The sequence below is a fragment of the Momordica charantia genome (genome assembly GCF_013281855.1).
Source record: "Momordica charantia cultivar OHB3-1 chromosome 10 unlocalized genomic scaffold, Mcharantia_2.0 BLBB01000010.1, whole genome shotgun sequence".
Taxonomy (NCBI): Eukaryota; Viridiplantae; Streptophyta; class Magnoliopsida; order Cucurbitales; family Cucurbitaceae; genus Momordica; species Momordica charantia.
In genome coordinates, this window is record NW_028275158.1 from 16,407,056 (window position 1) to 16,417,891 (window position 10,836).

Sequence of the window (10,836 nt, forward strand, 5' to 3'; positions counted from 1 at the left end):
CAACTTAGGCTGAGCTTCTCCAAGCTTAAACTTCAAAGTCTTAAATGCCCAGCTTAGGCAGAAATTCTTAAAGCTCAAACTTCAAACTCCTAAGTGCCTAACTTAGCCCGAGTTTCTCCAAGCTCCAACTTTAAAACTTCTAAGTGCCTAGCTTAGGTCGAGCTTCTCCAAGCTCCAACTTTAAACTCCTAAGCACCCAACTTAAGTCTTGCTTCTCCAAGTTCCAACTTCAAACTCTAAGCACTCAACTTATGCCACTTCAAAATTTTAACTACTAGCTTAAGTTAAGTTTCTCGATGCTTCAACCTTAAACTTTTAAGTGCCCAACTTTAGTAGAGCTCCTTCAAGCTCCGACCTTAAACTCTCAAGCGCCCAGCTTAAACCAAGCTTCTCCAAGCACAAAATTTAATCAACATGGCAAGCCTGAATCGAGCTTCTTAAACTGCCGACCTTGACCAAGCTTTTCAAAGTTTGCTCAAATATTATACTCAAAATTGGCCGAAGTCATGACTGTCCGACATTACAAAAAGGAGACATTGACCGACCTTCTCCAAGTTGGCTCCATTCACAACGGCCATACCTTAGAACGAGAATGACCTTGACCGAGCTTTCTCAAAGTTTGTTAAAGTCGTGAGGTCCGATTTTTCAAAAGGTTAAGACCTTGACCAAGCTTCTCAAAATTTTCTCAACCTATGTAACTTGATCGTTACATAGGTTTAACAAAAACTCAGGTCGTCATACCAAATGATGGCGTTGAGAAACCCAGGTCGTCATACCTGATGATTGTTCTCCTTGCCTTCCAACATAACCTCACTAGCTTAGAATATTCCAAGCTCGGAAGTTGTAGGTCACCACGTAGGCAAAAACACATATCTGAAAGATCTCCTCTGCCAAGTCGGAGTCTCGACCTACTAGAAAAGGGGCCAATGTTGGGGGATAAAAATAGCCTTGCCACATGGAGGACAAAGAAAGGCCCAACCGACAAGGTCTTCCCTGAAGACCAACTTGAAGATCTTTCCTAAAGGTCTTCCCTGAAGACCGACCTCAAGGTGTTTCCTGAAGACCGATCTGAAAGTCTTCTCTAAAGATCGCCTGAAGCTCGGCCTTGAAGACCGACCTCAAAGTTTTCTTTGAAGACGGACCTAAATGTATTGCCTAAAGACTGTTTGAAGGTCTGCCGTGAGGACCAACCTCATGGTCGTCCCTAAAGACTAACCTGAAGATCTTGCCCAAAGACCTCTTGAAGGTGTTCCCTGAAGATCGACCTCAAGGTTAACCTAAAGACCAACCTAAAGGTCTTATCTAATGACCGCCTGAATATCTTCCCTAAAGACCGACCTAAAGGATGCCTGAAGGTCTACCCTAAGGACCGACCTCAATGTCTTCCCTGAAGACCAACCTGAAAGTCTTGCCTAAAGACCGCCTATAGGTCTACCCTGAGAACAACCTCAAGGTTTTCCCTGAAGACCGACCTCAAGGTCTTGCCTAAAGACAGCTTGAAGGCCTTCCTTGAAGACCACCTGAAGATCTTTCGTAAAGATCATTCAAAGGAGAAACAACCTTCCATACTTAGTCACATTTCAGAAGACAAGCATATGAATTGGAATAGCTACTCCCGATAGACCAACCTGGGGCCCGACTTGCCCAACTATCAACCAGATTCCCTATCGGATGCATTCACATATAAAAGGGCACTTCACTCTTGAGTCAGATAAAACATTCCAATTCAGTCTCCACACTAAGGTCGAACTCAAAACTGACTTGAGCGTCAGAGTGTTTGTTCCCTTGTGTAGGTCCTTCCTTGCCAAGTGGTCTTCCAACTCATTCCCAACACTACAGCTCTCCCAATTGACATACCTTGACTAGGTTTGACATTGGCCAATTTTGTTGCACAAACAACGGGCATTTGGATTCACACTTTTATTTTTTAAAAAATAAATACAAAATTATTTTTAAAAGGTAAAATACTAAATTAATAAAAACAAACCTATTATATAAATGTAGATCTTAATAAATTAATGTATAAATTATATGTATCTTTTGTGTTTGGGGAAGGGAATACCCTGGACACGTGGAGGACCCCTATTGGTGCTCCAAGATGGCTCATGAGTCATGCCCAGCTCGGATAGCCGAGATGGCCGCCACCAACGCCGACAAATGCTAAGTATGAGAGCCGAGGTGAACCTGGCCCAGGTCTGACCTACCGGGGAGCTCGGTAGGGGCCGAGATGAGCAACTGTCTGCGGCGTGATTATCGGGCGTAACCGTCGGTCCCGAGATTACCGGCTGTAACCAACGGTCCCGAGATTACCGAATGTAACCGTTGCTAGATTAGCGGGACCACCACCCATAAGTAGAGGACCTCACTCCCCGATCAGGTACGATGATTTCTGGCATCAAACTAAACTTGGAATCCGACCTATACTGACTTGGTCGTCGGAGTGCTCACCTTTTTGTGCAGGTCCGCCCAAGTGTTCAGGTCGGTCCGGAGGCCGAGTTCGAGCTACAATCAGGAACACACTGTTGTGCACATCTTTGGGGACACTGACAATCTAAGTCATCCCAATTCCTTTAAACCAACACGCGAGCGAACATGGTTCAACCAGCGAATTCGACCAGTACGACAGATCGAAGGACTCTAGCTGCCAGCGATGCCCACCAGAAGGAGGTCGGAGCAGCGGCGGTAGAGGGGCAAGGTCACGACGGCCTAGCAACGGAACCCCTCCGCAGGTCGGCACGGATCACCGCGCCTGCCCTACCGCCTGCGCACCCGAGGACGTCCAAGGCCACCCGTGGCCGAGGTGGGACCTCTAAGAAGGGCACCCGGGGTCCAGCCCCGGCTCCAACAAGCGAGAACTTTGATGCGCTCCAGAGAGAGATAGAGGCAATGCGCACACAAATGCGCTCCATGGAGGCAATGTATAACGAAATGGTGCTAGCTGGAGGCGCAGGGTCTCGATCTGAAAATCGAGTGACGCGCATGGACGTACGCGAGCAAAGGGGTTCCCACCTCGGCCCAGCCGAGGAAGAACGTCCCGAAGACAACGAGAGTGAGGGGTACACTCGCCAGAGGGGAGACCTCCGTGAGCATCTCAACAGAAAGAGAGGCTCGTCTCTCCGAAAAGGGTAGTCACCATCCCGCTCCCACAGGAGCTCCAACCAGCAGGCTGAATCCTCTCACAATCCCGCAGGGATAATCACAAGGGAAGAGTTCGACCAGCTGAGGGGGGAGCTCGATGCTCAGGTGGAGGCCTTAAAGGCCAAATGTGAGCAGAAAGACGATTCACTGAACGATGGCGACTTGGGAGAATCGCCTTTCACCTCGGACGTTTTGGAAGCACCAATCCCTCCGAAGTTCAAAGCTCCTACCGTGAAGCCTTATGACGAGACGAAGGACCCCAAGGACTATGTTGAGGTCTTTGAAGGCCTCATGGACTTCCAAGCGGCATCAGACGCAATCAAATGCCGCGCCTTTCAGATCGCGCTTACTGGCAGCGCGCGATTGTGGTACCGGAGACTGCCAGCCAGGTCGATCTCGACCTACTCTCAGCTGAGAAGGGAGTTCCTCGCCTAGTTCTCTTCTCGGCACTATGAAAAAAAGACAGCGACCCATCTCGCCACCATCAAGCAGAAGGAGGGTGAGACGCTGCGGGAGTATGTCACCAGATTCCAGGAGGAGCAGTTGAAGGTTGCACACTGCTCCGATGACTCGGCCATGTGCTATTTCCTCACCGGTCTAGCCGACGAAGCCCTCACGGTGAAACTTGGAGAGGAGGCCCCGGCCACCTTCGCCGAGGTGTTCCAGAAGGCGAAGAAAGTCATCGATGGACAGGAGCTCCTCCGAACCAAAACCGGCCGACCTGAACGAAAGATCGGCCGGGGCAGAAGTGGAAAAGATGAAAGGGCAGATCCCAAGTCCAAGGACAAGGGATCCTTTTCCAGCTGAGTATCGAAGGGCGGAGAACGGACCTACCAGGAGCCGACCTTACGAGCGCTTCACCCCAAGCACGATTCCAATTTCCGAGATCCTAACGAACATCGAGGATTCTGGAATGGAAAAACTACTCAAGCGTCCGGAGAAACTTCGGGGAGCCCCGGAGAGGCGCAGCAAGGACAAGTATTGCCGCTTCCATCGGGAGCACGGCCACAACACGTCGGACTTCTGGGAGTTGAAGCGCCAAATTGAGGATCTAATTCAAGACGGGTACTTCAAGAAGTTTGTGGGAAAGCCCAGGACCAGCTCAGCAGAGAAAAAGGAAGAGCGAAAGCGTTCAAGAACGCCACCCTGGCGCACCGATCGACCTGCGGTCATCAATACCATTTTTGGAGGGCCAAGCGGGGGTCAATCCGGACATAAAAGAAAGGAGTTAGCCCGTGCAGCCAGGCGCGAGGTGTGCATCATCAGGGAGCAGGGGCCGACCTGCCCAATCACCTTCGATGGTGCAGACTTGGAGGAGGTCCACCTGCCCCACAATGATGCCCTTGTGATTGCTCCCTTGATTGATCATGTGGTGGTCAGGAGAGTGCTGGTAGACGGGGGCGCATCCGCTAACACTGTCCTTACCGACCTACCTCGCCTTGGGCTGGACGAGGTCGTAATTGAAGAGAAGCCCGACGCCGCTGGTTGGGTTCTCTGGAGAATCGGTCATCCCAGAGGGTTGCATCGACTTGCCGGTCACGCTGGGGAGGACCAAACTCGGGTCACTCAAATGGCCGAGTTCGTGGTAGTTGACGATAGATCGGCCTATAACGCCATCTTTGGGAGACCCATCATCCACTCATTTCGGGCCATTCCCTCAACACTTCATCAAGTTTTGAAGTATTCCACCCCCAATGGCGTGGGCACGGTCCGAAGAGAACAGACCGCTTCGAGGGAATGCTATGCCGCCGCACTCAAAGGCTCATCGATCTGCGCCCTCGAAACTCTCAGGGATGGGACGCTCGAGTTCGAGGCCAACCTGCCGAGGAAGGAGTTTGCCGCACCCACTGAGGAGCTCGAGCTTGTTCCTCTGCTTAGTCCCGAGAAGCAGGTAAGCATAGGAACCAAGCTGGGGGCCACCGACAGAGAGGAGCTAATCCACTTCCTCAGATCCAACTCGGACGTCTTTGAGTGGTCCCATGAGGACATGCCTGGCATTGACCCGCGAATGATGACGCATCGCCTCAGCATAGATCCATCATTCCGACCTGTGAAACAAAAGAGAAGACCTATAAACAAGGACAGGAGTGATGTAATTGTTGAGGAAGTTAACAAACTTTTGAAAGCTGAATACATAAGAGAAATTTCGTATCCCGAGTGGCTCTCCAATGTTGTATTAGTTAAAAAATCTAACGGCAAGTGGAGAATGTGCGTAGATTTTACGAACTTAAATAAGGCATGTCCGAAAGATTGCTTCCCACTGCCGAGGATTGATCAGCTCGTGGACGCCACAGCCGGGCACGAACTGCTCACCTTCATGGACGCCTACTCTGGGTACAACCAAATCAAGATGCATGTCCTAGATGAAGGTCATACCGCTTTCATAACAGACCAAGGTCTGTACTGCTACAAGGTCATGCCCTTCGGGTTAAAGAGCGCAGGAGCGACCTACCAGAGGATGGTGAACAAAATGTTCGCCAAGCAGATCGGCCTGAATATGAAAGTGTATGTGGACGACATGCTTGTCAAGAGCAAGCAGTCTAAGTCGCATCTCTCCGACCTGGCCGAAGCCTTCGAGGTTCTGAGGGCATATCAAATGAAGCTCAACCCTGCTAAGTGTGCCTTTGGAGTCTCCTCGGGAAAATTCCTTGGCTTCATGGTAAACAACCGGGGAATCGAGGCCAACCCCGAAAAGATTAAAGTCGTGATCGAGATGGAGGCACCTAAAACGCGGAAGCAGCTTCAGTGCCTCAATGGCAGGATTGCGGCCCTGAACCGGTTTGTTTCAAGGTCGACAGATAAGTGCCTCCCTTTCTTCAAGGTCTTACGAAAGAAAGGGCCGTTTGAATGGACAGCGGAGTGCGAGCAAGCGTTTCAGCAATTGAAGAGCTACCTCTGTTCGGCACCCTTGCTTGCCAAGTCCATGCCGGGGGACAAGCTCCAATTGTACCTAGCAGTGTCTGACAGTGCCGTCAGCTCGGCCCTAATCAGGCAAGAGGAAGCGCGGCAAAACCCGGTCTACTACACAAGCAAGGCTATGACCGAAGCCGAGACTAGATACCCTCAGATGGAGAAGTTGGCTCTCGCTTTGGTCACCTCGGCCCGACGACTTAGACCATACTTCCAAGCCCATACGGTGGTGGTGCTCACTAACTTGCCCCTTAAAAGTATCTTCCACAAGCCGGAAGCTTCCGGACGCCTAATGAAGTGGGCAATAGAGCTAAGTGAGTACGACATCCAGTTCGAACCCAGAACTGCGTTTAAAGGACAAGCAGCGGCAGATTTCATAGCCGAGCTCACACCACCTTCCGAGCTGAGCGAGTCCGACCTACCTTGGACAGTCTATGTCGACGGATCCTCCAATGAGAACGGGTGCGGAGCCGGGGTCCTCTTGCTCGGACCAGGGGGTGAGCGATTTGAGTATGCCTTGCGGTTCAGCTTCCGGACTTCTAACAACGAGGCTGAGTATGAAGCATTTATTGCCGGCCTGCGAATCGCTCGAGCATTGGGGGCCTCTTGTGTTAAGGTCTTCAATGACTCCCAGCTGGTTGTGAGCTAGATCAAGGACGAATACCAAGCCAAAGACACCCGAATGGAGAAGTATTTGGGCAAGGTCAGATCATACCTCGCCCAGTTTCGAACTTACGAGGTAAGCCGGATTCCGCGAGCAGAAAATTCTAATGCTGACACCTTGGCCAAGTTAGCATCGGCGTACGAGACCGACCTCGCCAGGTCGGTCCCCGTCGAGATCCTAGATAAACCCTCGATCTTAGAGCCAGATCTGATGGAGATCGGCGCTCCAGAATCCTCATGGATGGACCCGATCATGGACTTCATTAGGGGCAATTGACCACAAGATCCCAAGGAGCGCAGAAAGTTGGCAGGGCGGGCAGCTCGGTTCGTGGTCCGAGATGGGGCATTGTACCGACGTGGCTTTTCCCTGCCTCTATTGAAATGCCTAACCCCTGAAGAGGGCCTGTACGTCCTCAGAGAGATCCACGAAGGAGTGTGCGGCAATCACTCAGGCGCCCGGTCGCTGTCAGCCAAAGTGATCCGGCAAGGATACTATTGGCCGACCCTCAGCCAGGACGCCAAGAAGTTCGTTAGAACTTGCGACAATTGCCAACGCTACGGAACCATAATCCACCAACCTCTCGAGCTGCTCACCCCCATCTCGGCCCCATGGCCATTCGCGCAGTGGGGGGTAGATATCATTGGTCCTTTCCCTTTGGGCAAGGGCCAGACCAAATTCGCTGTGGTTGCTGTGGATTACTTCACCAAGTGGGCCGAGGCCGAGGCGCTCTCCAACATAACGGAATCCAGGGTCACGTCCTTCGTATGGACGAATATCATATGTCGCTTTGGTATACCGCAGGCCATAGTGACAGACAATGGGAAACAGTTTGAGAACGCCAAGTTCAAAGACTTTTGCAGCAAACTTGGCATAAGTCATCTCAGCTCGTCCCCCGCACATCCGCAAGCAAATGGGCAGGTGGAAGCAGTCAACAAGATCATCAAGCGAGGCATCAAGCTTAGACTGGACTCCAAGAAAGGCAGGTGGGCCGAGGAGCTACCAGAGGTTCTATGGTCGTACCAGACCACCCAACGAGAGTCAACGGATGAGAACCCGTTCTCCCTGGCCTTCGGCTCCGAAGCTGTAGTCCCGGTTGAGATCGGCATGCCATCTGACAAAGTAGAGCATTACGAGCCTACGACGAATGAGGATGGGCTGCTCCTCAACCTCGACTTGTTGGAAGAAAGAAGAGCAATGGCCCAGCTACGCTTGGCGGAATATCAGGGCAGAATGACCAGACATTACAATGCCCGCGTTCGACCTCGGGCCTTTCAGGTCGGACATCTGGTCTTAAGGAGGGTCCAAACGCATGTGGGTGCCCTTGATCCGGCCTGGGAGAGCCCGTTTGAGATCAAGGGCATAGTCCGACCTGGGACGTACATATTGGCCGATCGGAAATGAGACGTCCTCGCGCACCCGTGGAACGCGGAGCACCTGAAGCGTTATTATCCTTGAAATGACAAAAGGATTTTCAATGCATCTGTAAAGACTATTCCAAAAGAATTATGATCGGAATAAATGTGATGATTTAATTTCATGCTTCCGAGTTCGACAAGAAATTAAATGGAGGCCACGGACTCCCACGCGATCGCATTCCAGCAGTTGGTTCAAATTCAATCCTTCGAAGCCTAAGGGTACGAGGTGCGATGCCAAAACCACTGACGAACTTAAAATTCAAACCTTCAAGGCAAAGGGGGCGATGTGGAAAGTTCAAAATGATCAAGCCTCCGAACTTGGGGGTACGAGGAACGATATGAAGAATAGCTACGGACTTAGGATTTTAGCCTTTTTACCTTTTTTAAGTTAAGGGTGAAATGTTAAAAATCCAGAGTTGGTGCAATGTATTGAACATTAAGAGATTCAAACTCAATCTTTCAAATTATTTTAATTAAAGGCGCGACCTCAAAAGTAAGAGGTGCGAGGTGACATTAGCTGCAGTTCAAAGGAAAAGCAAAGAAAAGAGGTTGCCAACAACAAAGTAGAAGCAAATGGGAGTCTCTTTATTGAATGAAGAGCAGAGCCAAGGCTTATAGACCTTGCAGCTCTGCCCTGACACTTACAAAACCAAAGAAAATGGAGGAAGAACAGCGAAAAGCCTCGTGAAGGGTGGTCGCCTAAGAGCCCGCTTGAGGAGCGCCCTCTTGAGTGAAGCCGACCTGGTCCTCTTCGGGATCGGAGTAGTCAGAGTCCAGATCTCTGACATACTGATCCACCAACGCTTGGGGGCCAGGGGTGCCGCCAGGACCAGACGCCCACTTCTCGGCATACCTCCTTTTTAGACCGCTGAGATCGATCTGAAGGTCGGGCATGTCAGAAGCAATGCCCTTCATGAGGAACTTGAAGCCCGCGTCAGAAAAATCTTTGGCAAATCCATCGAAGTCAGGATGTTGCCTAAACGACTCCTCCAGTAGGACTCCATTGCTGAGGCGCTCCTTCGCCGTCTCCAGCTCGGCAGTCGCATGCTCCAGCTCCTTATCCTTCGCTTCAAGCGCCTGGAGCATGTCGTCCTTCTTCTTTAGGAGTTGGAACTTCTCCCTCTCCAGGCCACTGGTAATAGCGTGGGCAGCTCGGAGTTGGGCCTTGCGCCTGTCCTCTTCCTTCTTCAGCAGCTCGGCCTGGGACTCCACCTCGGCCTTCAAAGTCTCCACCTCAGAGTGAGCCTTCAGCAGCTCATCCTTCATGGTGGAGGAAGCAGCCTCCAAGGCAGCAGAGAACTCCTCTTTCTCCCTCGCTGCCAGAACTTCCCTCCCATCCAGCTCGGCCTTTACAGCCAGAGCCGATTGAATGGAAGCAACGAACGCCTAAGAAATGGTACAAGGAAAAAGTTAGATCGAACTACCTGTTGGGCAAAATCAAGAAAAAATGGGGCACTAGTCTTACCTCGGCGGCGTAGTCGATGGTCCTCTGCAGAACGGACCCAGGGTCGCTCACAAATTTGGACGCCCTCCTTAGGCAGCAGTCCAAACTTGCAGCTGAGATGCGGGACACCTGGTCCCTCACCCCGGAACTTGACGGCTCAATTCTGAACCGTGCCATCACGTCGGACGTCCCGCCCATCCTGGTCGCAGGATCGTCCACCCGATCTGCTAAACTTGCAGGCAAGACCCTGCAAGCTCCGACCTCCGAGGGGGAGATCGCCTTCTTTTTCTTCCTTCTTCGCTTCAGAGGGGCTTCCTCCCTCGCCTCCTCGCCCAAAGGCGGGACGTCCACCTCCTCGGTCTGGGCGTCCACCACCTCGGTCTGATCCCTGGGGCGCTTCTCCCTCGAGGGACCCCCAGAAGACTCCAGCTCGATCACCGAGGCTGGATCTTCTGAGGCAGGCCCTACCACGGCAGGGGTGGCAGGTTTCGAACTCTGGGCGGCCTCAAGAGCATGGGCTCGGCCCTTAGACTTGCGCTTCACGCCGCTTGCAAATCCGCAAACCATGGCTGCGAAATAAAAACAGGGGTCAACACAAGGTTAGAGGAAAAAAGGGGGAGGCGAGCTCGGCATACCAAGTTCAAAGTTCGGCCTTGAGGATTCAATGGGACGAACTGCAGGGTTGTAATCTAGCAGCCCGGACTCAAGCAGCAGTTCGTCAGTCACCAGGGTTCCGACCTTCCTACCCCTCGGAAAGCGCTCCTTGTAGTATTTCAGCGTATCGAAGGAGGCTTGCGTAAGCTCGGGGACTGGTCGGATTGAAACTGCACGAAGACAAAATCCGAGTTAGACCTGAATGAGAAGAAGAAAATTACGAAAAGTAAGAACTACTCCGTACCTAGGTTCCCAAACCTAGTGGGGACGTCAAAGAAGGAACGACCTGACTCGTCCTTTGCGAGCCATTCCCGGAAGCGTAGAACCACTTCCTCACCCATCCCTTGATGGAGGTCGGCCCCTTAACTATACCGCCTGCGCCTTTCCTTGCGCACATATAGAACCGACCAGGCTTCTTAGCTATCCTTTTCGCCTCGAAGCACGCGAGGAGCTGGTCTACGTTCAACAGCTCGGCCTCCTCACTATCCCGAGCTCGTAGCCAAAAGAGGATGGCCAAAGCGAAAATGACACCCCACCCATTGGGGGCCACTTGAGCCGGAGCCAACCCAGTCCGGAAGAGAAATTCTTGGACAAAAGGGTGAAGGGGAAGT

The 10,836-nt window shown here is 51.8% G+C and overlaps 1 protein-coding gene across 1 annotated transcript; it reads right to left on the reverse strand.

Annotated features, from left to right (window-relative positions):
* Positions 1-1,423: 1,423 nt before the first annotated feature.
* Positions 1,424-10,138, reverse strand: LOC148208681 (uncharacterized). The gene is made up of 3 exons (XM_088119149.1): positions 9,593-10,138; positions 9,104-9,513; positions 1,424-1,520 (listed from the first exon to the last, which is right to left on the reverse strand). Exons 1-3 carry the CDS (start codon positions 10,136-10,138, stop codon positions 1,424-1,426), a joined length of 1,053 nt encoding a protein of 350 aa, XP_087975275.1.
* Between the last annotated feature and the right edge of the window lie 698 nt (positions 10,139-10,836).

Bases quoted from the DNA above. Each gene is read 5' to 3' on its own strand.
- LOC148208681 (XM_088119149.1), bottom strand. From the start codon at position 10,138: ATGGTTTGCGGATTTGCAAGCGGCGTGAAGCGCAAGTCTAAGGGCCGA. The intron at 9,514-9,592 runs GTAAGACTAGTG...ACCATTTCTTAG, and splicing joins CCATCGACTACGCCGCCGAG to GCGTTCGTTGCTTCCATTCA. The intron at 1,521-9,103 runs GCAACATCCTGA...AAAGATCTTCAG, and splicing joins CTACTGGAGGAGTCGTTTAG to GTGGTCTTCAAGGAAGGCCT.